This window comes from Parus major, chromosome 2 (genome assembly GCF_001522545.3).
Source record: "Parus major isolate Abel chromosome 2, Parus_major1.1, whole genome shotgun sequence".
Classification (NCBI taxonomy): domain Eukaryota; kingdom Metazoa; phylum Chordata; class Aves; order Passeriformes; family Paridae; genus Parus; species Parus major.
The window spans coordinates 35,474,938-35,501,947 of record NC_031769.1 but is presented as its reverse complement, the minus strand read 5'-3'; the positions used below and the strand labels follow the sequence as shown (position 1 = coordinate 35,501,947).

Genomic DNA, 27,010 nt, shown 5'->3' with positions numbered 1-27,010 from the left:
CAGTCATCTGTGAAGAGCTTTGAATTTCATGTGTCTTGTACCTGGCCACAAAGAAAATATCCCATAGAGTGCCTGATAGAGAGGATTCTGAGTTTATGTTAACACATTGATCCTCTTGCAAAAAATGTAAAATGGAGGGGGCGAAAAAGGGAATATAAGAACTTCTCTGGTTCTACAGAGGAGATGGGACGGTGAGAGTGTATCATCTATGTGTCTCTGCTGTGCCTCAGTCCAAAAGTGCAATTGCTCTTTTTATTTGCTTTGAATTAGGAGGAATGTTACAGATGTGGCAACATGGGCTTTCACTGTAAGATGTTCACTGTTTGTCCTTTAGGAGTGCTGCGTGGCTGTGGCTAGATACATTTTTTTTCAGAGATGTTAACAAGGGCAGATCCAAAAAGATAGATGCATGCTTATCTCTTCACGCTTGTGATAAAATCAATGGGAATTTAAGAGCTTAGGATTTAAATACTTACAATTTGGAACTATCCCAAGATCCTTGACATCAAAAAGGCGATGGCCTCGTTTTATGCAGATGTCCTAGCACTCAAAGGGTGCATAAATTATTGCACCACTTATCAATTTCTCTTTAATATATTCCTCTCTTATATCTGGGACACTGTTAATAGAGGAAAAGGATTAAAAAGCATAAAAATAACTTGTATGTAAGTTTCTTTGAGTTGAATTTATATCAGTCAGCCTGTCAGCACTAACATATGGGAAATATAGTTTCGCTACCATGCATAGCAGGGGCTAAAAGTGCTGTTTAGACCATGTGCTCAACTCCTACAGAAGAGGGACTTTATATCACTCGTGCAGCCCACTCACAAATTTAAGGGGTGACATACATGGATTCTGAATACATGGTAACCCAAATATTGATCTTGTTACAGAAAATGTAAAATGGAAGGGGCGAAAAAGAGATTAAGAAGTTTTATATCAGAAAGGAAATTTGATAAACTTTAAATACTCAAATTTTTAAAAGAGCATATTATATTGATGTTTCTTTATTGAAATAGAAGTTGTAGATGATAAGGAATTTTCCTGTAGCTTTTCCATATCTTGGGGTAACTTGCAGTAATGTATAACATCTCCTTGTACAAATTACTGTAAACTAGTAAAGATCCCTACTGTTTTTGTTTTGTTTTGCTTCCTAAAGCCCCCTGCTGCTGTTGATTACACCTAGATCTGCTACTGATTGGAACTGTTAAAAGGCAAAGATAGTGTGGATGGTTTCTGAATCATTTAATTGTTGAACTAATAAGATGTTTTCACTGGGACCTAATAAAACAGATCATATTAATAAATATGTATACTGTCCATGAAATTTCTGATTGCTTTTTCATAATTTTTGTAGACACAAATGTAGGAGTCCCAAGCTTGGTTAGTAATGTTTTTGAATAATAATTTACTGGATATAGTTTCAAGAAAGAATAGGGAGTGTAACCTACGTAAGACAGTGGTACAGTAGAGATTTTTCTTACTAGAGTTTATATATTTTTAGTGGTGTGTAAATGTTCTGTGGGCATATTGAATTGAGTAGATAATTACATGGACAAGATGTATTCAGTCTTATGTTAATGCTACTTTTTAATAGCAGTATAATACACACTGCACTTTGTGCATGTGAACCTTGAAAAATTGCTTTCCTAGTACAGTAATGCTTGCCAAGTAATGCCCAAAATTGACCTAGGGCTATGTTGGCTTATCATGAAAGAACCTCCTCTCCTTCAATGGTCTGTCGGTGTCCATGCAACCTCTTACCTCTGGTTGAAAAGAAATATATGAATACACACAAGGAAGTCCTAAAATGAGAAGAATACAAAATAGATCATTATTCACGAAAGTTGAAATTTGAATTGGTGGCTTTCCTATAATCTCGGTTGCATTCTTTTTAATTCGTAATGTAAATAATTTTCAAGAATAAAGGTGAAATTAGTATTTGGGGAGGACAGAGAAAAGAGAGAAGAGGAAGGGAGTCTAAGGCTGACTTACTGCCTTATAAATCTGCAGCAAAACTGATAATTTGATTCCAAGCATCCAGAAAATGATACTGCTGAGCAACTCTTGTATTACACAGAGTGGAGAAGTCCACCTCCCATTATGACTTCAGACCAACTCACTGTCTTTCCAGGACTTCACCAATTTCTTCCTACGTAAATATAATCTCTTCATGCACTTTGGGTAAACAGCAGTAGGAATTCCACACCTGTGGAATCTGCATTTTCCAAGTTTTTCTGGTCTTGTCAATCTGATCAGCTAACCTTTTCTTTGCCCAGTTGTACCTTTCATCTCAGACAGATCTATGTCACCTACATTTTAAAATAAAGTTTTCATTTTACCATTTTGTATACATTTGCCTCTGACAGTGAGAACAAATTCTGTTTTCACCCATATTGCTTTTTTGGCAGCCATTTTACTTTTCAGTCAGCTGAATGCTGTAAAGTTTGAATTTGGGAAAAAGGAATTATTGTTTGTAACAAGTGGTTTCTGGTAATTACTTTTTTCATTTGAGAAAGACATTATTTTATGTTCTGACAGATAATATCTTGCAACTTCTTCTTTTTTTCTGGTCACTTACATTGAAATTATCTTGTAGAAAAGTAGTAGCATAATTTATCCAGTAAAGGTAGTATTTCACCTATATAGTAATATATATGTTGCATTAATACACCTCATACCCACATAAATGCATTAAAGAATGGGAGGAAGGAAAAGTTTAAAAAGTCATACCTTGTTATTCTAAAAAATTAGAAAACTGGAGAAAACTGGTATCATATAAACTGAAGTGCTTTTTTAAAAAAAATTACATACTTGATATATGGTTCAGGGTTGGAAGGAGCAGAGCTAATCCCAATATTGAATGATAAGGATTGATAATTTCTGTAGCACCCACATACATGCACACTGTTCATGGAATGTAAAGAGTTTATTAAAGTTTTAAACATTAGTTATTGAATACAGGTTCCCTACAAATTTTGGCTTTAGAAATTGGGAGGCAGCCTGATGCAATCTTCAAGAGTGAAGGAAACAGTCATCCACTTTGCACTCTAGGTTTTTAGTTCCTTTGACCAACTATCCACATGAATTATTTGATTAAAAAGGAACAGAATGAAATTCAATTGTTGTATATAAAAAGCTTAATATAGAAAAAGAAAAAAAAAACTGTTTATCACAAGCAGATAGCATTCCTTCTGTTTTTCTTTACTTTCTACAAAGACAAATACATTGGAGTAGTGCTCATTTAATGGACAAACAGCTCACAGGATCTGTTCCTTTTCTTTGGCCAGGTTTGTCTGAATTCATTGAGCTTATTTTTGCAGAGATTATTTTTTGCAACACCTGCAAGGGCTGAGAATTTTGAACCATATATTGTAGATAACAGGAAAAATTGATTCAGTTTTTAAACTGAGATAAAAGATTTGAAAATGGATTTCTGTGGAGTTTTCATTGACAGGTAAGTTTGTGTCAGTTTAAAACTGGAAAAGTATTTTTGTGAGCTACTTTCATTTATCATTTTATCTGCTGGTCCCTTAAAGGCACTGGTTTGTTCTTACAGATGATTCCTGCTGAAGATTCTGCAGCTGGAATTTAGTTTCAGGTGTTAAATACAGTGATCTTTGAACCCATTGTATTGATAATGTGCATTAGGTTATTACTAGAGTTATTTTGAGCTGAACCTTTGAAAAAGGCTCTTTGTGGGGGGTTTTTGGTCTTTTCTTCTTGTATTAAGCATAAAAATACCAAAGTCAAGCAAGAAAAAAAACCCACCAAAAAATCCAATACTAAATAACATTACACACCCCTCAGAAAAAAAAAGCAGGAAAAAACCCCCAACCATATTGCAGTTATTTAGTGCTTGATGCCATTGAAAATATTAGGATTTTTTTCTCTCTTTTTATCTTGCCTCATAGATTGTTTAGTACATTGTAGTCTTGCAAAGACTGTATAAGTGCACACTAAAATCAAACAGGAGTGGTAACTGGAAGCTCTTGTAGTGCTTTTCAGCAAGCTTGTGCATAAGCTTTCCAAGTGCAGGGAAGCAACAGCAGACCCTTTCTGCTTCTGCAGAGTACTGTAGCATCCTTTACCTTAATCCCTGGCAGCATCACCTCCATTTCTTTGGCTTGTCATGAGAATCTCTAATAGAGTAAAACTCCAGTGCATGTAGCAAGAAATGAAGCATGTAGGAGAAAAACATAAAGATTCTTGACTGAAATAGTTCTTTAACTTATTAACAGACAAGTGTGCATGTCAGAAAAACACACTTGTTTGCCGGGAGTATATGCAATAGCTGATGGGTAAAGAAACAGAAACCTTAATGGCTGCTTGTGTTTAGGTCACCATTCATTCATTCATTTGTTGCTGGAGCTATGAACTATTCATATGTTGCCACAGTATGTTACTTACACACGACTGGTGGTGAAGGAAGTAAGAGCTAAGATGCTTCACAGACATTGACATCGGGGGGATTAACATGTCTGCTTCATTAATATATATGTGCATACATTAATGTTGAAGTATTGAAACTGTTTCAAATGAAATTAAAAACTATCTTTTGAGGTCTGCTGCAGTCCTTAGAAACATTTTAGATTTTGGCATCAGCCTTACCAGCTTCTTAACCATTTTACTTTTACTTTGCCAGTGGGGATACAAGTGCAGACAGAGTGCTCATCACTTGCCTGCTGCCTGGTTTTCTGTTGTTTTTCCTTAGCTAGGTCTGCTCTCTGTACTTGCTAGCCATCATTAAGCATATATGAATCCCTGTGGAGTGGCAGGCATGGATTCTGTGAGTGACATTTCTGGCAGCGTTTTCCATGTATATGGCACCAGGCCTGATTTTCTGAAATTTTAAGCATCTATGATCCCCATTTGCTTCCGCTGAAGCTGTAGGTACTCTGTCCTTTTGGAAAGCATGCTGCTCAGTGCTAAATCTCAGGCAGTTTAAGAGATGAGAAAGTCCTGGAAACTTAGCACTCATGTGACAGCCGGCTCTGTATAGCAGCAGTATCGTCTGTGTGAAGGCATTGCCTCCTCTCCTGCTGTATTAGCTGCAGATCCAATAATCTGCCCCTGTGAAACTAGGTTTGGAGATCAGTAGTGAATTGTTTCGTAATGTTTATTGGAGCTCTTAAAATATATTTGCAATGTATAAAACACTTTGATATATAGAAGCTCACATCCTAATAAGATTACATTAAGTATCCTAATAAGATCAAGGCTTGAAATTATGTTTTTCCGGATTTGAGTGATATAAATTAATTTTAGTTTAAACCAGTGTCAGTGTTCTTAGATGTTCGTTATAAATACTCCATTTGCAGTTTATGTGGGTCTGTATTTAGATAAAAAAGATCAATTCTCCTATTAACACAAGAAGTATTCTTTCTTCCTTTCCTTCCAGTATGCTTCAGCTACAGATTATCAAGGCAATGCTGTAATTATTAAACTCAACCAGCAAATTATAGAGAGAACAACAGTGGCTGATCACTGAACTCCATTGGCACTGGCCTTTCACTTCTCATTTAACTCTAGCTTACTATATAAAATGAATTCATTATTGTCAATTTAGGTCTCTTGTGGAAGCTAATCCACATCGTAAAGCCATTCTACACAAAAGTGAATTCTCTTTAGGAAGACCTTACAAGTTGAAACTAAATATGCAAACTAAAATATGCAGGAAACTTCCAGTACAGACTAAAGTAATTGTTACTTATAATAACAGACTACCAGGGTGAAATGTCAGAGTAGTTCAAAAAGAACTCCACAGCCATAGCTCTTCTGTTGGTCACAAGTCCATTCCACTTTTTATTTTTCTGCTATTTCTGATTTCTATGTAACCTTTTGCCCAAAAGTATGGATCTGAAGGACTAATTCAGTCTTTACTTCTTGTAGTCTTCAGTGTTAAAGTTCATCAAGTCAGGGGAGAGGCTTGACTAGTTTCATTATCAAGAAATTCCTCTTCTCCTTTAGTAGTTGGAAATATCTTGGATGAATTGTCCTCCAGGTATGCCATACTGGGTAAAGGTATTAGCAGGTTTACACCAAAGTACCTTTTCATATGTAACCAAATTATTTGGTTATAATCGCCCTTCCAGGTGCACCACCTGCTATGTCAGACCAAACCTAATATGATATTCAGTAACAGTGCATATTCCTTGCAGCTATGTCAGAGAGAGTTTTGTTGGGTTTTTGTAAACCATCAGCATTTTAGTACACTAGCAACTCCATCAGTGGTTTTATCAGATTTAATTATTTAAATATAAATTATGGTATTTGTATCTTCCCATCAGCCCTCACAACCTATGACCTGGACACTTTTGTTGATTTCATTTTTTTTATCTAAAATTTAAGTATTGTTGAGAAGATAAAATTTTAGTATTGAGCAGCTTCTATTATTTCCTGCTACCTTTTAATTCACAGAAAGGTAAAGATATCTCCTGTTAGTGAAATTTACCTTACTGGCCTGGTGCAATTTCAAGTGCAGAATATAAACATAACAACTCTAGAGAAGATCTGTTCCAGTTTTATGCTAAAATGCCAAAGTTTTATGTGCGGTATAATATCAGGGAAGAGTTGATTTATTGCATTTACCAATGACTGCCTCGGATTTCCTTTTGTCCTGTGCAAATACAGCTGAGTATGTTTTTATGGATGCCTCAGCATAAGAAAAAACAGTGCATATCATTGTCCATTTGACATGAAGCAGTGGACACAGTGTAAAATTATATCTGTACTTGGATTTCTCCAGTGTCAGGCATGGATCTTGTCAAGTTCTTTACTACTTTGTTTGTTTAAGGACTTTGTCATGAACTATGGAGCAAGAATAGTAATGACCTTCAAACTCAATTATCTACATTATCTACTCGAATATCTAATGTATATTTTTACACTGTAAGCTAGAAAATCTACTTCAATTTCATGACTCTCTCTACCTGACTCATTATCAAGTGAACAATTTGTGGTAAATTTTTTTGGTGAATTTATTATTTGGTTCTTTTAAAAAATGTTTCTGTTACAGTGTGCAAGAAACAATTTAATTCATATTTTTTCACTGTGAGAGGCTAAGAATGTTGGCATCCATGTCTCTATAAACATATTTAAAATTTCAGGGAGAGTTTAAATATTTATGAAAATATAAAAGGTAACTTAAAAATAATATGTTTCTCTTAGAAACTGGTGGCCAGAACTTATCTGCACACAAATTACTTTTGGGAAAAGAGAGGAGCATACTTAGAGTCAGTTTTAATATTTTTAATGGTTTTCACTTTTTACTTTGCAGATTATATAAAGCCTTCAAATATTAATATATATTCAAGATTAGGGATTTATAGGCTTCTTTCGTTTACCATACATTGCTTGTCTGTGAAATTTTCATGGTCTTCTGATTCTTCTGAATCATAGTTATTGTGCATGGAGATAGACAGCTGATGCTCCTGATAACTTTTGATCACATAAATAAGTGAAAGTCTTGGCCCAAAGACAGCAAAAGCCATTAATTTCTTTATAAATAGCCTACAACTGGAAAGCATGTATGCTGAAGGAAAAAGACCACCTTTTTCTTCTATTGCTTTCTATTTTGTGGCTTTTGATGCTCTGATATTTAAAGCATGCTGACTTTAAATGCTTGTTTTTCTGAGATATTTATCCTTTTGAAACAAGCTCAGTGTTTCACATGGGTAATATATCTGGCTATAATATATCTGAAGAAGTCACAGTGGTAGAATTATTTCATCATTACATATTTTGGGTGGGGTTGTTTTTAAAGAATCTCTGTGGTTTATCTATTTCATTTTACTGCTGATCTCATATTTATATGAGTAAAGAAAGAATTTAGATTTCTTTATTACTCTTCTCAGAAGTGCAGTGGACATAACTGAACTGTGCTCCCATATCCTATAATGAGGCTCTTGTGTGATTTTTCACTGACACTTAGAAAAAGACTTAATCATTATTCTACCCTTTCTTATCTTCCATTGTGGTACAGGACATTTCAAACACAGACCTTTCATATCACAAAGCCATCCACAGAAAATATGTCTGTGGAAATGGATAGTCATGAAACTAATGTTACTTTACTTTCTGTATTTGGAGTATTTCTTATTTTCCTACACTGCTTCTTCCTTTAAATACAGACAATTTTTTTAATTTTTTTTTTCCAGAAGTAGATACTTAATAGCTATCCCGCATGGAAAAAAAAAATTTAAAAAATCAAGGGTTTCAAGGAATAGCTGTAGCAATTGCAGAAGTGTATAAATTACCATCTCTTTTGGGTTTTTTCCCCCTCTCAGTACAACTCTTACTATAATTAGCCAGCATTTAACAGCAAATGTTTGCTTTGGTTAAATTATTCAGAACATTTATTTTACTTGTCAAAGGTTAGATCAGGTTGTTGTTTGAACTGGTAATTAAATGCAGCCTAATACACTGTCATATTTATATGCACTATCAGCCCTGTTTCCTCCTTATTCTGTATAATTTTATAATGTTCAGGGCTGACATTTAGGCTTACGACTCAAATCCTGTTTTCTTTTAAAGAAAGCTAAGATTATACTTTTCTGTTTCATTGTACATGAATACACTTAAGAAAATAAGAATTAGGGCTGTTTGGAATATCACAGCTATGGATTTCATTGTCATAAAATCAGTGAAGGCCCTCTGAATATTTTTATTTGCATATTTCAGTAAGTCATTACGCAGAAACTGGGATGTATTAATTATTTTCCAGAGATTAATGTGGGGTGGACAAGTACAGACATCTCCTTTGCTAATTGAATACCCACTAGTCACAGTAATATACAATATATTTAAATTACATTCCCAAATCTCTACCAGAAATATTCATAATACTGAAATACAAAAAAGTTCCTAAAATAGTTATATAGTGGACTCAGATGAGCAAGCAAAATTAAAAAGTCTCAAGGTAAAGGCTTATTCTTGTGAATCCAGGGCAGTGGCCTTGCACATGTACGTTAAAGCACTGAGGCTGGCTATCCAAGTTGATAAAATTAACAAGAATTTTAGAGTAGCCAGGATTCAGCATCTGCACTTTCTCATGACAAGTTCAGAAACTTTTTTCCACATGCTTATATGAGACAGTAATTTAATTGAATTGTCAGGTACATAACATGTCCATTCCTTTTTTATTTCTGCTGTGTAGGTTGATTTTCTTAGTCAAATTGAACAAAGAATATATCATATGGCTTTTTTAGAAAACTTCTATGTTCATTGGATGTGATATTGTTCAATGTCTATGAAAGAAAGAAGGTTGCTGCCCAGATAAAAAAGAAATAACCATAGAAGTGGATCATCAGCATTTCAGCAATGTGTTTTTCCTCCCAAGGTTAGACAAATATTTCTGCCTTTTTTAGTGCATTTCTGTGGTAGCTTTCTCTTCATGCAACTAACGAAGTGATATGTATACATTTCAGTCTGTCTTATTTTTTAGCATTTCAAAAACATTTTTTTTTAATCCTATCTATTGTACTGCAGGTTTGAAAGTCTTTCAGTTCCATCAAATAAGAGCTATGCTGACTCGTAGCCGTGTTAAGAAACAATTCATACTTAATGGTAGTGAAATCCTAATTTATCCACTGTCATGGTGATCACCCCAGACAGTATTATGTGGTTGTAAAAACTGAGACAGGAGTAAGGGCAAAACATATAAGCACTATCTTAAAAAGCCAAGATCCAAACCTCAGTTCCTGCACATATGATCTCAGAGTAGCAGAATTTATTTTTTTAAAGTTGGGTTGGTTTTAGGTTTTTTTACTCTTTCCTCCCCCCTAGCCATATTTTATATAAAACTGGCATAGGCCACCACAGGCCACAAGGTAGAAAGATACAGTAAAAACAGAGTTAAAAGTGAAGTGTATTCTTGATTATAATTATAGCATTCCTAGCGTGACACTAAAGAAACTCGATGTATGGTGCTCAGTTTGTTATTTTGCAGCTTGTTAAATTTTTATACTTCATGGTTGTGGGAGGTAGCTAAAAACAAGAGAATATTCTGTGCTCTTACAGAAATCATTTTGACCTCTAGGTAAAGTACATTTATTTGTGTATACATCATCTGAACTGTGAGTCGTTTTGATTGATGTAGTAGATTGCATATACATATGGCATAAAGAGGACCTGGGTTAGGCTAAAAGTTCTGGGCTCTTTCATGATGGACTATCTAAATATAAACTAGAATAAAAATGAGTAAATTGATCTTAAGTCATACAGAACTGACATGCAGGAATAAGTCCTGGGATGGGTATGGCAGACTGTGTGTGCCTTTTATTCAGGAAACTGATCTTAAATTAAATAGTTGCTGAAATAAAGTTTAAGAAGTATTAACACATCTGTCACACCAAGGCAACAGTGGGAAGGAAAATCAGCATAGATGTTTCAAATGTTCTCTTAAAGATCATTAGTACTGTGAATCAGAAGTTTGACAGCATGGCACTTATCCATGAAAGCAGCCATTTGTTGGAAATAATAGGTTTAAAAATGTAGAGTTACGGTGTGGATAAGGTCTAAAGCATTTTGTTTGTGAACTGCAGAGCTTGGTGGTCAAATCATGCTTCAGTCATGAAAGAAACAACCCAACCAAGTGAAAATCTTGTTCATTCCCACCAATCTCTCATGGTCATTCCTACTGGCTTTGAGAATGCAAACAGTTTTAGTTAAAATATTCTTTTGTCACCTGTGTTACCTTTTATAGAGCAGACTGTGACTCCTATTTCTTCATTATCTGTTTCTGACATCAGTGCAGTGAGAGAACTACACTAAATAAAGAGTTAATCCTGTATTTAAAGGAAGCAAGGATATAATATTTCAAACAGACTAACTTCACACATATAGACTAGATGAATTTGTTAGAAATAAATGCTTATGTTAAAAATACTTTTGTTCAGTATTTTATATATGGGTGAAGGGAGTTTTATGTGGGGTTCTTTGAGAGACAGCAAGCTGACTTGGAGTAGAATAGTAAAGGAGTGACTTCCTGCCTTTCTAATTAATTTTATTTCAATTATCTTTGTGTTTTGACTTTCATTTCTGATAAGATGCTGTCAAAACCTCTAAACCAAAACTGATGAATAAATAATATTAGCTATCTGGATTTGTTGTATTCAGTAGTTTGCTCATAAGTGTGGCTGCTAAAACAGAGCAGGATTTCCCTTTTTCTTCCCCAGTAAAGAACAGGAACTTCCAAAACACAGGAGTTTAGATGAGTAGGCAGAGGATCTGCTGCCTTCGAGCCTTCTTGGCAACAGGTGGAACTGTGATATGTGTTTGACAGAATAGTCATCTCAGCTAGGCAATCTTTTTCCATTACCCCTCTTTTAAAGAAAGATCTCTCCCCTTGGTCAATGTCTTCCTCCTTTTCCATCAGGAAGCTAAGAACACCTGCTGCTGCCATCTTCTGTCTTCCTTTTAGGAGAAAAAGATGAATAATACATGACCAGAATTTCAAAACAACTACTAATTTTAGGTGCCCCAGGATGCACAGCCTTACTATTAAGTAAGAAAGGAAAGTGAGAACAGATCACACCTATATTCTATATGCTTGGTTTCTTTCCATTTACTTCTGGAAGCAATTCAAAATTCTGATTCCATTCTTAATGCACTGAGTGACCCAGAGCCTGGCCGCTGTTAGGTCACTCCTCTGCCCCAACTAGGGCACTTCTCTATCTCAACTGTTAGCAGAAATGCAGCAACATAGCAAAAAGAACATTTTTTTCCAGGCTTTTGCTTGTGGCCAGGTTGAGATCCTAGAGACTATATCAGGAAAAAGAAATCTGAAAACTGCCTTTTTGCAAAATGGTCTTTTGTGTGTCGGGCGAGAGAAAAACTAATTTGGTCAGAATGACAAAAAAAAAGAAAATAAAAATATGTGGAAAGAAGAATGTGAAAACAGCTATTTTGTCCAGGAGGATTCAGAATGCTTTCATGATTCAGATATTGGGATATTTGCCTTAAATATTCTTAAAAAGTCATACTAGTCTGTCTAGCACAGACAAGAAAACTGTCTGAAAAGGCTTTCCAAAAACAAGAAAAATTTAATCACGGATGTTTCTAACCATAACTTGTTTACATCAGTTATATTTTTTTTAATAAAATGGGCTTAAAAGCTTAGCCTCAAAGCTGTTGTCAGCTTTCTATGAGGTATAATGACAGCTGTTGTTCCAATACAATTCTTCAAATCTATTTACTGTTTTGAGGGAATTCCTGTTCTTTTTGTTGATTACATACAACAAAACTTGGTATTCAGAGAACACTGGGAGATTCAGTCATGTCATAGTGGTTGGTGAATTAGAGAGAGCACTCAACAAAGCTTAACTTATTTAGAAGCCATCAATCTATTGTATTATCTAATAAAAATCAAACAGCTTTAGAGAATCTGCCTGCTGTTCTGTTCTCATTCCCCAGAGTAGAGGAGCATATATAAATCTCAGGGCAACAGATCTCTTAGCCACTGAGACTTAAGGTCTTGTTCTGCTACTTACGTGTTGTCCACAAATGTCTTGCAAAACCAGGCTTTGGTTTCTTGCTGTGTAGTATGTGCTGACCCACTTCTAAAGCAAAATAAACCCAGGACTTAAGGTAAATAAAATAGAATTAGTCACTGATAACAAATTTACTGCTAAACCAAGAAACCATTTTAATTGCAACTCACATTTATTAATATTTCCACCTTTTAACAGTGTATTTTATCTGTATTTCTGAATTGATTTATATTAAAAATGCTTACTCTTACTATAAATTAATGGTAAAGTTCTGCAGAATTAAATACCTTTTTAATAACCCGATTTCTGCTCCTATATAACCTTGCTGAAAGACTGCTTTCCTGTTTCAGGTTTTAAGGTGGACAGGCAGTGTGCTTGATGTACCATGCTGCTTGCGCTGGGGACTTCTGTGCCTGTGTTTTACATGCTCTGGCAAGCAGCAGGGACTGCCCAGAAAATATTTTAGGAGGAATAAATGCCTCTAAGTAGCAGTGCATTATAGAAATCATTATGCTACGGGGGTTTTGTCAGCCTGGCTTCTCTGTGTCTGAAGACTTCAGCAAGACCACTTATTCCCTTGGGAGTTTGATGTGCATGTACAGGAAAGAACATTTCATCCAGCTGCTCAAAAATTTTAATGAAAAATATGAGAGTAGGAAGAGAGGGGAAAGTAAGTTGTAACAGGTAAGTTACTGTATTAAGATCTGTATTAAGAGATCAAATTATTAAAGAAGGAACATTCTTGCACTCTAATTTCTCCCATTTATAATATTACAAACCTTGTCAGGAATTAGTACTAGGAGTTCCTGACTACCAGAAACAAAAGCAGTGCATCAGGATGTATTGAGCAGCAGAGTTAACTTTCTGTGAAAGGAAGAACTTGTCTTGTCATCTTTTGTAGTAGCATGGAATACAGTGATACATTCCTGCCACAAAAGCTTTAAGTAAAATATTACTCATAACAGAAGTGATATCTTGATATAATATCTTCATGCAGTTACCTGCTAAGTTAGCAGGTTTCATCTATGGCTTATATTTTCAAGTCTTAGAGGTTTCCTTTTCTTGAGGTATTTTATTTCATTTCATTTAGATACTGCTGTTTGAAACTCACTACATCCTAGATATGAATAAGCACTGTACAAAAATATTGAGCCTCTAGAGGAGTTCCCATGCATCCTGCTTTTTTTACTGCTGGTGTGGCAAGGCTGAAGGGAAGCTATGTGAGCAGGCAATATATGACAGAAATGCTGTGCCTTGCATAGACTGAGCCTTTGGGTGTGAGAGAGAGCTATCAGGGGAAGAAGATTCAGCAATTTTTTTACTGGGGGTAGCCCTACTTTGAGCCTTTTTTCCTTTGAGTATTACTTCTAGACATAAGTAAGCTACTACTCCTACTGGCAGAAGCAGTGGAAAATCCTTGCAGTCTGCAGTCATTGCACTGCAGAAGAATCAGATTTCAGGTCTTTCTGTGTAAGTCTGATTTGAATTCACTCATCAGGATTGGATCATGTAGGTGAACATGGGTTATGGTTTTTCATGTTATATAGAAACTTCATTGTATGGTATGAAACAAATTCTGCCTCTCTCTGCTCCTTTGAAAGTGCCTATGAAATTCTCATATTCTTTAGTAAATGAGGTTTCCACCAACTTTCTTTGTACCTCAGCATGATACCATGCTGCTTTAGCATCTGCATATCTAGAAGAGAAAACTAGAAGAGAAAGATTTGATGTAAATGCTTCTGTGCATGCATGAACATGCTGGTGTTTCTATAAAAATTCTGTCAACCCCTGTAGGAAACTGTTTTCTAAAAATAGTGAAAGAATAAAGGCTGAATCCAAGATTAATTGCTTACTACTTTAAAGCTGTGATATCCTAGAAACTTACTTCATTTAATACACTTTTAGTGTCTAAGCTAGTTACTATCATTTTGGGTAAGGCTGCAGGCTAAGCTGCCATTTTTTCCAGTTCACTGTTTTGATGATTTCTTTCAGTCTTGACGTTCTTTGGCCCTTTGAGTTACATTTGTATTACTAAAACATAAAGTGTGTAGCATAGCATGGTGCCTCTGTGTTTCTGAAAGTAAAACTCTTAAATACTTAAAAGCATACCATAAACAGCAGTAAACCTAACCATATTTGGAAGAACAAAACTTTAATTTAAATTATGTTGAACTGGTTTGTAACCAGGTAGATAAATTATATTCTAAAATAAAACAAAGAATTTCTTCCATTTGAGTTTTCTGTTGTTTGAATCTTTCTAATATGAATAGGGTTTTTACTACCTCTAGATCACTCTGAGAAAAGGGAATAGCTTTTTAGTTGAATGATGTAAAGATTTGAACTCTTATGGCATTTTTCCTTCTTCTCTTTCACCTTCACTATGGCAAAACATTGTTTCTTTCCATTTTATGTCATAGGTTATATTTTCTCTGCTCATAGTAGGTCTTCTTGCTTCTCTCTGGACTGCAGCAGCTGGTCTTTATCCTGTGCTATCTGACTAAAGATGGATACAGTATTTCAGCTCAGACCCATATCAGACAGTGGGAAGGGATTTACCCATCTCATATTAATCAACTCTTCTAACTACAGGGAACCACTGTCTGAGACTTCAGCTGAAAGGAAGAAATGTGAAAATGCATCAACATAACATTTTCACATCTGGTGCTGAACATAGTTTCTGTGGGTGGAGGAATGTTCAGGGCACAGGCTACATTTAGCTGTTGATTTTGGATCTTTTTTGGTTTGCTGGTATTTCTTTTTTGCAGTCAATATTAGATCAAAGTTGTGTTCTCTTAACAGCCTCACTGTGGATCTGTCACATAGGTTTGCATTAAGAATAGCTATAGTCTGTGTTAAGGCTGTGGGATTTGGAGGGGGTTTTGTAGGAAATTCAAACTGCAAAATGGAGGCTTGCTTTGGCTGGCTATTTTGTCTTTCTGGGTATTTTTTGGTGTTGTTTTTTTATTTTGTGCGACCATACCGAACACATAACTATAGTATCAGGTATTTAAGATGGCTGATGTCCTTTATACTTTTACTGTCATCATTTTCAGTGCAGAAGAGAGAAGTTTAGCCATAAATGTCAGGTTACACTATTCAGAGCAAATTGTTGACCCAGGGAGGAGGGGGCTGTGGCTATAAAACTTAGTGGCCAACATGACATATGGTTTTTGATCCTCTCTGCATTATTCAAGTTTTTCTTCTTTAGTCAAACTCATGTTTCTTGCAGAATCACATAACCTCAAGAAAACTGAAAACCAGCAAATGTGTGAACTTGTTCCCTGCTTTTAACAAATGCTTATCTATCTTTGAAATTGATAGAATTTTAAGTTTTCATATAAGAAAAAGCTTTTGTCCTTTTCTTTTTTTTTTTTAACTATCATGTGAATTACCAAGAGAATACACTGCCATGGGCCCAGGCTATTTGTGTTGTTTCTTATCCCTGACATTTTAATTCACTACTGAACTTATACTTTGCATGTTTAAGTACTGGTAAGACATGAAAGTTGTAGGGTTAAAACTGTAGACAGTGCTTTAAAGCTCCTATGATAATTGTTCTTAGGTATGTATTCCTTTAGTGTGGCTCTCGAGACAACTATTTAATAGACAACATTTGAATAATACAAATGTGCGGTTGGTAAAAATGGATTAGGGTTTCAGGGTGGTACCAATGGGTGATATTTAATATTGAATGACATGTATTAAGACAAATGCTTTTATATATAATTTATTTGGCATTGTAAATGCATTTATCTTGTGAGATACAGACTCCCTGTTGCCACATGAAGTATTCTGGAAAGGTTTGGAGTAAATAAATAATAAAACCACTTTGATATACAATCTAACAATATTAAATATTAAGACTTTCACATGATTGATTTTAATACTTAATTAACTTATTTAAAGTCCAATGTAACTCTGTTTTTGTATTGGAGATCAGACAGGCAGAAGTTAAAATGCAGGAAATGTTATTAAATGGGACAAAATTAATTGCATTTCATGACCATCAGACTGGCTGGTTGTTACCCTGTCCATCAGTGGCATGATCTTGTTTGTTTTGTTCTGGATCCCAGCTGATGTTAATGTTAATCTGCTCCACCATGTCAGACCATTTTTTATGTTTGCATCATTCTATTTTAATGATACATAATCTGATACATTTTATAAAAGAAAACAGACTTGCTTTATGCTATCCAAAGTTTGTCAAATTGTGCACTTTTCTTCTGACTTAGTGTTCTTCCCTAGGCATGTTTTTTCAGTGGGTGGTGGCAACCTGTGGAAGTGGCTGAGTAGGAATCTTTGCTGGTTTTGAGTTGCTCTGTGTGTGTAGGAGGGTTGTTTGGGTTGGTGGAGTTTTTTGGCGGTTTTTCTCTTGGAGGCACTGGGACTAGGATCTTCTGTATTTAAATAGAGATGGTGGTAGTAAAGAGCTCAAGTGATGGAGAGCAGAAGATCACAGTGCTGTGAGATAAATGGTCTCTGTGGCCTAAGTAAAAATCACTCCTAGAGCAAAGAGGAAAGCAGTCAATATTATAGGCAAGAACAAATTTTTCAAAAATACCAATTAATGAGTGTCCTGGCAAAATATCCAGTTTGAAACAGATCAAATGGTCCTCATTTCCTCGTTTGCCAAAGTTCATATTCAGGACTCTCTTCTACTCAGCTCTCTAGTGAGCATGCTTTTTGGTTTTTTTTAATTCCTAGTTCAGGACGAATAATTTAATTTGGCCAGTGTAAGAAAACCTATGATCTGGGACTGCTTCTAAATTATTTGGAAGACATCTGTGCTTCATTGCTTTAAATAAACACAATGCATGCTTATTCTCCTAATATTTCATTTCTTAAATTGATTAATTTCTTTAAAATTTTTCACATTCTGGAAAATCCTCACTTCAGAGTTCTAACATGCTTGATTACTTCATAAGGCACAAATGAGGGGCAGAGTTGTGAACCCTTATAACATGATGCTGTCAAACTTAACAAAACAAGCATAAGACCATTACCACATCAGACACTTGCTTTTAGTCAGGTCGTTTTAATCACTTTGACTTCACAGGGCAGCTAATTTATCACTTAGCTAAACAAGTATTTCCTCTACTTGTCACCAATTTAAGTAATTAAAATGATAAACTTTGGATATGACATGAAATAAAGGCCCAAAGATAATTTGGAGAAGGTGGTTGATACTGTCTAATAGAATGAATGCAAAGTATTGTTTAAATACTTTGGTACGCTTCAGTAGTTTTCAGAAATGTCATATTCAGAGAGCTTTAGTGGTACTGATGGAAACTGATTTTTATTTTTAGCATATCCAAGATTCAGCAGTGTTGTTCAGCTTTGTCCTCGGAGTTAGTGGGTTCCCATTTTCCTTTCTTCAAGCATAAAATGTTTTGCTCTGTTGCTTGATTGTTTAAAAGTAAGTGGATGTCAGGGAGCAAGAGTGGAGCAAGTGCTGCAACTTGTGCAGTCCTTCAGCCCTCATGCTGAGTACCTCCCCAAGCCTGCAGTTCCTCTCCTTACATTTTACCCTGGGGGGGAAGGGAAGGGAGGGAAAATGGGTATTGTAAAAGCTTTGCCTAATTCTGTATCCCTTACTCAGTTACACCTTCAAAATACTTCTGCTGAAACTGATTGTATTTTCTAATTTTGCCAAAAAAATATGAATACTTTTCACTTCTTAAACATTAATTCTGAGAAGTTTTGGTGTGTTTTGTGATTTGAGTAAATAATTTTTCAAGGTCCATTTGAACAGTGATGATTAAGGGAAACATTTTAGGTGGGTTTAGGTTTTTTAAATTGAATTAATTTAGTCATGACTTCTGAAACAATGTTTTTCATCCATAAACTGCTTATTTGAATACTGAATATTTTTATTCAGCATCTGTGGCAAGTGAAGACATTAGTGAATATCTTATAACATGAAATAAGTACAGCATTCATGTTCAACTGTGCTATGTTTCGTTTATGAAATGCTGATTTATCAACATTTTTGAGATTAGGGTAATCTTACCACTTCTCTCACTGCTAAAAATTGCAAGAAATTTTGTTTTTATTTTGAACTTTCCATCTTCTTAATGAACATCAATTGTAATCAATTTATTATATGAAAATTTATTATAATCTTATTACAGATGAGTCTTCTAACTTGTACAATTCTGTGTACATGTTTTTGCAATGTTTTGCCCAGCTCTGGTCCAAAAGTGACAGGTGCCTAACTGGTAGTACAGCTAACGATAGAAACATACCTCAGCTAGACTTTTATCTTTGTCTTGTATTTCTATCTAGCTAGATATGACTTATACATATTAATAGAAGATGAAGTGTGGCTGAATTGAGGCTATTGCCACTGAGTCCAGAGAAGAAGTGGGTTTTGTTTTTGAATGTTTTAAATGTAATTTTGTTTAAGCATTCCAAACTCACAGGTTTGTATACAGGAAAAATGGCAATGCTAATTGAAGGCATGATTATATAAGACTGATTTATGGCTAAAGGTGGTAGAAATCACATAATGCGTTAGAGTAGGTAATAGGGAAGGCAAAATATTTGTAAACTCTTGGGTGAATAAACCTTCTCACGTCAAAAAAGAGGCAGGCAACTTCCAAGTACTAAGTACTCACTAATTGTAAGTACCCAGTGAGAAAAAGGAAAGTTCTCTGAGTTAGAATGGGCGTGATAAATCAGACTAATGGAGCAAGTAGTTTATCTCTGCTGTGCAGAAAGAGGTTTTTAGTTAGGTAGATGTCAGTGAACATCAGTTAAGTTTTTCCTAATGAAAACAGGCTGTTATTCTATCACCTATGGATTACGGAGGAGGTCATGGGAGAGGGGATGATGTACTGTGAGCAGGTATCTCCACAGAACCCTTTTAATATCTGGTGCAGTTCTGTGTTGGAGTCTGTAAGGCTGTCTCTCAAGGGATTTTTGGTTTCCACTGAGAACAGATGTGCTGACAAGCTGCCCTCGGTGAAAGGCAGACTGGATAAACCCCACATGTGTTGGTCAGTGAGGAGCAAACCTGGGGCATTGTCCTTGGTGGTACTTAAGGCCAGTAGCCAAAGAGTCTCTATGCCTGATGTTTCCTTGGGCTCATGAGTGGATTCATATTTCTACTAATTTCCTTGACTAGATAAATGTTTCATACATAGCCTTAATTATTTTCTCATGTATATTACAGAACAGTTGAACTCCCAGTTGTGGGAAGCATGCCTGGTGTTTGAGTTCCTTAGCCCTTCAACTTTGGAGGTTAAAAAAGAAGTAGAAATATATGCAAGTGTCACTTGGAGCTTTTACTGAGATGTTAGGGCTAGCCAGTATCAAGTCTTGTAGTCTAGTAATTGAATTTCAGGGTTTTATAACATTTTTATTGTTTCACATTGAGAATGGTTTTAAAGTGCATCTTATTTAATATGAACAATATGTTATAGGCCATTACAAATCAACCACAAACCTGTGAAGAATTAATCTGTCTCAGAGTAAGATCCCAAGTGTAATTGTAATTGTTTAATAGTTCCCTTTGCTCTTTGTTAGAAGAGCAGAAAAGAACTTAAGTATAAAACTGTGAAGAAAATTGCTTGGACTAAGGAGTGAAGACTAAGAAGTAGTGATACTTTTTTTAAACTCTAAGCATATGTTTCCATAAACAAACACAAGTAACTGATTAAATCACTGTGCAGATATCAAAAGTAAATCTATTCAGCTGCTTAAAACTGCTCTAACAGTCTGTAAAGTAAATTATGGTTCATAGAGATTGTAAAGGTATGGCATTTGGGGAGTATTTTAGAAAAAAGAATGTGGATACAGAAGAGAAGGACATAGAACAAACTTACTAGGTCTGATTTGATACCATGTTATGGATGCAGTGTAAGCCTGAAACATACTGTGTCTTAATTAAATGGTGGCTGCTAAAACTAGAATGGCTGGTAATGTCATTTTGTGCCTGGTTCTGGGTTTGAAAGACACTCAGGGTTCTGCTTTGGTCAGATAGTATCGAAATCTTCAAAGTGCCATAAAAATAAAAAGATAAATTTAAGCAACACAACTTTCCACAAAGTTGGTGGGGATTTTGTTTTCTTTCTTTAAATAAATTATTTTAAGTTTTTCTTTTATTTATTTATGATATCAGGTGTTTATAAACATCTCTTTATATTTTTGTAGCCATAAGACTCAGGTAAATGTTATTTAAGGAGCTATCAAGTTTTTTAATATTTTTCTTCAGGATACCATTCATGCAATTTTCATTATTATAGTTTTATATATTATAAAATTACATAGGGAACATGTGAGGTACGCATACATTAATAGCTCATTTTGTTGAGCCTAGTACAGAGTTGTTCAAGGCAATTCTGTGTTTTAGTGGAGTGTTTTGTCATACGATTTTATGATTGTAGTAATTTGACATAAAGGTGTACCAATGCCCAAGTGGTACATCCTGCCTTCCCTCAGTTAATGGCTCCTTGTTCCCAAGACCTTCAGGTGTTGTCTTCTAGCTAAACAGAAGTGAGAGATGGTGTGATCATCTCATCACCACAGTAACACAGGTGCCAGGGCAAATAAAGGATAAATTCCCCTCAGGGAATACAGCTGAGAGAATGGCCTGTTGAAAACAGCCTGGGTGCACTGGTTTCAAGGAATTGCCTAATAGTGGTCCAACTAGATTTGTTTATTATCTAGGTTTTTTGGGGGGTTGGGTCTTTTTTCCCTCATAACTTACTAGGAAAATTAAGAAGGTGTAGACTCTAAAAAGGCCTTAAGAATCCCAGCTCCCCTTCATTTATTGACAGTAAACTGAAGGTATAAAGCTTACATGGTCAATGCCATACCTCCTATGAACCAAAGGAAAAGAGTAATTGAAGTGATTTTAAACTCATTAATATGCCAGTCCTGAAAGTGTAGATGCATACCTCTTCCTGTATCTCTTTTTATATTTCTTTCTAAATATAATTTCCTTGCTGTTAGAAAGTTACGATGCTTGTAAACAAAGCAGTTAAAGTAAGTGATATTTAAAACTCATCTGGCAGTTGTAGGTAGCTACTTAGTGTGCTTGGGCAAATCAGACCTGTTTAGCTGGCTTAGGTTTTTTTTGTGTGGCAAGCTGATAAATTGCTGTACAGGTGACTAAATTCAGACTTGACAAATGTACTCTTGCACTGTTAATGCACTAGAAAGGTCTTTTCTCTTTCTTATGTGCTTCAAAACATCCTCTGCTTTTCACACTTTTATTGACATCCTCTTATTTGCTGCAGCCAGTATCAGCCAGAATTAGTTCATTCTCGAATGAACTTCTAACACAGTTCTTGTTCAGTTGCTCGATAGTGACGTGAGTGCCATTCAGGAGCCTGTGATGATGAATCCACATCACCTACTTCCTAAGGTTTCAGTTCTGCTATTACTTCCCCTTTGACCTTCACTTTTGGAAGATGTCTTTGTAAATGTTCACCAGCTAGTTGATTACGTTTCTTAAAATGCTTCCTTATCATCTTTCTAGAAAGCTGTCATGGTTTAGGAATATTATTCTCCAGTTGAGTTTTGCCACTGAAACCATTGCATGCCACACACAGCTTGCTTGCTGACTCCTCCCTTCCCTCCCTCCTCCCTGCAGCAGGATGGAGAGGAGAACTGGAGGCATAAAAGGTAATGATCACAAGTTGAGACAAAAACAGTTTATTGGAAACAGCAATGAAATAAGAAAAATTAACAGTAACAGCAATGATACTAAAGACAAGACAAGAAAAGAAACGTTCTTACTCATTGAGGAAACTCCAACAACAGATGATAACCAACCTCTCCCTCCAGCTCAGAGCCAGCATTACCTAACCACTCCCTCTGCCGCACTTACTTGACCAGAAAAAACCTTTCTTCCAAGAAGAGACTCTGTTCTCCCTGCCCTGGTAGTGACATGATATGGAATGATATTCTATGATATAGAATAACCTCTGGGCCCTGGCCATGCCACCTTCTGGCTACTGCATGTGGGAGAATGGATTGTAAGAGAACAGAGACAGTTCTGCAGTCTTGCCTCAATCAGTTGCAGCTGTATAAGACAGGTAAACAGCATTGAAGAAGAAGAAGCAGAGAATGCTGAGGTGTATTGACCAACCACAAAAGAGTGAAAGGGCATGCAGGTGTTATGCATGTGAGAGAAAAGGTATAAAGAGTTAGGAGGAGAGAGGTGTTGTTGTAAGAGCTAGCAGGTTGTGCTGTGAGAGGAAGGAGTCTGTATTGTGTGGTGCTGCTTCTTGTGGGATTGCAATAGAGAAAAGGCAGAAAGCTTTAATAAACTGCTGATGCTTGCTACCATCTTCAGCATTAATCTTTTAAGCCCACTGTCAATCAGGGGAAGATTTTAGATAATGAGGGACTGATGCTGGTGTCAGTCATGTGACCACCATCAAATTGGTGCCCCATTTTAGGGGCGAGTTACGACAACTGCAAAACCCTGTTCTGGCCAGAACCAAGACAAAAGTTAATATAAACCTTGATAAAACCAAATTCACCTATCATGCCAGTCAGTATTAATCCATTCTCTTTTTGTGTGTCTGTTGCTGTTATATTACACTTGACCTATGCTTTCTGAAAAAGAAGTGGTTAAAATGAAGATTTTCTGCGATGAGAGGTCTTGGGTCCAGAAGAGTGATGATGATGATCTTTCCACAGTTTTGCTCTATAATCTTCATCATTACCAAGAACTAGCATCAGGTCTCTTTGGGATCAGACTAAAAGATGGATGGGGAAAACTAGAAAAAGGAAGGAAAGAGGCTCTTGGCATGTCTTACAGTCTGTCAAAACCACAATTAGACTTTTACTTGCAGTGTGATATTTGTAGGTACTATAAATATTCCTTTGGACTCCAGATAAAAAAATATTTACAATGTTCAAGTGGAGACACTATTGTTCTGCTAATAAGACAATTAATGGTGATGATATGCCTGCAGAATAAGGGGAGGTTTTAGGTACTTTTGGTCTTGACTTCTATGATTGAAAAATAGTTAAAGCTATACTGAAGTGTTTGTTTCTCTGGGTTTTTTCCTCCAGATAAATACTCATCAGCTGGAATTTACTACTGCCAATATGTATCATTCTGTGTCTGAAACCAGTCATCCTTTGCAAACAGAGGAACAAGAGATAGGCATTGATCCCTTGCAGAGTTTTTTGAGCAAGCCAGGCGAAGGTGAGTTTGTATTTCTGTACTTTTTTTGAGTTTATGCCTTATATAAGTGTGTCATGATAACTGTACCTGTCATAATTTGTTTAATTCATTCAATGAAGTTGAACAAGGCAACTTAAAGAACATTTCAGAGTATGTGAGGAACACTATGACACTAATGAAAACCACGAAAAGTCAACTTTCAATTACAGACAGAAGCATTAGCCAAATGTTTAATGCGCTGTCAGCCTTTTTTAATCATAAACTAAACACTGACTTCAGCATAAGAATATTGAAATGAAGCATGATTTTATGTTACTTTCCCAAGCATGGACTCTTACAATGCTTTGGGTTTAGGGGTCTTTTCTGTTTGTTTGTTTTCTTCTTTTTCTTTCTTTCTTTTTTTTTTTTTTTTTTTTTTTTTTTTTTTTTGGACAAAATTATGCAAATAAAAAGTCTGATTTTTGTTTGACTCAGCCCCTATGTTCTTATTTGAAAAAAGATCTCAAAGTTGAGATAGAATGAATAGGCTCTAAAGGTAGAGCCTGAAGCAAATTAGTTAAATGCAGTATTTGGAAGACCCTAATGAACAATGAGAACAAACTGCTTGGATAATGCAATGCCTGTCTGTTTTGCTCATCTTTTTGCTTATTTGCTAGTAGTGACAGTGTAGTTGGTTCGAAGAAAGTGATAAGCTTAATGAGAAAGCTCGTCCTTGTCATGAAAACATTCCTCAAGTACTCAGTTATACACAGTGGCACCTTAACTACCTGTAATTTTCCAGTCATTGAACACATGTACCAGGAGGGCAAAATAAAAAATTTATTTTAAATTACAGAGTTAAAACAACTTTGTCACATTTTCTAAGTCCCTCACCCAGATCAACTACTCTATGTGGGTGTATTTGTCTATAAATCCTCTCTTTACTAGTGCTTATTAAAAAACTATGTCAAGTTTAGCTCAGTCAGGTTTATTACTTCAGTTTAGAAGAAGCTGATGTTCTGCTTCAAAATATATTGGATATTGGTAAAACTTCATTGTCCCTTTGAGTTAATTTTTTCACTGTTTCTTCATTGGTTTATAAAGCTTCTTTAATGTTTGAAAATGACAATGGACATCATGGGGAAAGTATTTTAAAACCTGACTATTAAATGGAATAGCTTTTCTAGGTCAGTGTTTCTTTTCTATTATATTTGACATCTTAAAGATATGGAGCCATTTTATCCTGATAAACCAAACACATTTTTGTACATATTTTTAGAAACTTCAAAATAATCTTTTTTTTCAATAACCTAAAATAATAACCATTTTCAAGAGGAAAAACAGCTTGCTTCTAGTCTACCCCAGTCAAGAAAAAGATGAAAATTTTCTTCTGATTTCTATTTTCTTTTAAAAAAATTGGTAATTCTCTCAGCTCTGTTTCAAGAAAAAGCAAAATTTTCACCCTGTTAAAAAACCACTGTAAGTTAATTTTACCCTTTATTGTGCCCAGAAGCGATTAGTTACCTTGACTGAAAAGGTTTCTCATTTTTATCCCAACCTTAACATTTCTATGACATACAAAGTTATTAGGATTGAATTGATGTTTAAAAGTGCCATTAATTCATTTACCCCAAATGTTCATTAACAATGTAAATGTATGCTGATGTTCTATGAGACAAGGAAGTGACTAATGACTCTTCGCACTAACAACACTTAAAATGAATAGAAACTTTAGATAGCTAATCTTGAAGTAATCAAGACCCTCATTCAGCTTGGCATCTCTGTATGCTCTAAAACAGCTGTCAACTGTTAAAAATATATACACAACACACACATACGCACATGCGAGGATAAAGATATGTAAATACATGGTTCCCCAAGTCATAAAGGTTACCAACTATGGTACATTTTTTATGTTCTATCTATGTAAATATTTTATATAAAGCATCCATTTCATCTTCATAGCCTTTTTTGCTGTGAAGCACATAGTGCATTTTAATTTGAAACTTTATATATCCAGAATAAGTCTTTGAAGTTTTAATGTTTCATTTTAAATAAAGCGTGGTTTGGTTAGTGTTAGCTCTTTAGGCATCAAAGTGTACAGTTGTTCCTGTCCATGCAGTCTGTCCATCAATGTCTTCACAAAAGTACTTCAAGACAAGGTTTTTCAATGCACCCTCAAGTTTCAGGTGTGATACAGAATCAACTTGGAGAAAAAAAGTAAAATCTTAAAAACCTGAAATCTTGAATTTTTTTGTATCATGAATCACAGAAATATGGTGGAGTGGTGGTCCATTGGAGACATTCTGTGCAGACATATTGCAGAATATCAGGACATCTGAACTGTGTTTTTGAAGCATGGCTGATTGCTTACCTTGGAAGCACAGTGGTAAAAGTCTTCACTGAGATGAGGTGATTAAAAAAGAAATACATCACTGATAAGTGTGCTGAAAATAAATATTTAGTTACAGATCTAGGCAGATTTGTTGATCTACATGAAGTATTGTAATTTTAGCATGTACACTTGATACCAAAACTTGATGGAGAACCAGAAGATGTCATGTCCAGCTGGAGTTATGAAATTGTCTCACAGTTTTCATAAAATTAAAGAAATCTCAAAAATACATGGGTTGCTCTTAAGTGTAGCTGTTTGGAAAACTACTTTTTTGTTCACTTGCTGTCAGCTTGAAAAGGTATATTGGATAGGATTCCAGAAATATGTTGAGTCTAGTAGTACTCAGTGCTTTTATTAAAATTTCAATGAAGGAATAGGGAGAAAACATGGTTTATTTGGGACAGGACTGTTGACACAATGGAGAGTAGATGTAAAATTCAAAGTATCATTGAGATTTTGGAGAAGTGGCCTGAGAAGAATGGTTGACTAGGAACAGCTGCAAGGGTTAATGTTGCAGATGCTCGGCATGAGACAGTTACCTAGCTGAACAAATGAAATTAGATCATTACAGATGAGGTAAGTGTCATTTGGAGAAAGGTCTGGGTGTTGGGAGCTCTCCAGATTTTATGTAACTGATAAACTTTGAATCTTGAGTTATGATGAGCCATGAGAATCTGCTTGTTTGCAAGTTTAAAAAAAAATCAGAATTAGCCTTTATCTTCAAATTCAAAAATTCAGAATTAGCCTGTTCAACTTTTATCCCTTTAAAACATTTTAAAAAATCCATTAAGATAACATTTTTGTCCTTTTCTGTTGATTAATTTGGCCTGTGTTATTTTCCTTGTCTGATTTTTCTTTCAAGATATAAAAAACATACATTAAATACATGTATATACATTTTTAAATAGCATTTTTAAATACTTGATAAGAAATTCATGGCAGGGATTCTCGCTTTTGCAATCTAGTATTTCAAATGGAATATTTTAGTTCTTTTAAGAA

The 27,010-nt window shown here is 35.3% G+C and overlaps 1 protein-coding gene across 7 annotated transcripts in view; it reads left to right on the top strand.

The window, feature by feature from the left end:
* TBC1D5 (TBC1 domain family member 5) overlaps positions 1-27,010 on the top strand; it is a 288,758-nt gene that overhangs the window by 80,961 nt on the left and 180,787 nt on the right. For all 7 annotated transcript variants that reach the window (XM_015618197.2, XM_015618202.2, XM_015618201.2 and 4 more), the window contains one exon: positions 23,523-23,658. In XM_015618197.2, the coding sequence (XP_015473683.1) occupies positions 23,559-23,658 (100 nt within the window). In that variant the 5' untranslated portion in view covers positions 23,523-23,558. The remainder of the gene's footprint in view (positions 1-23,522; positions 23,659-27,010) is intronic.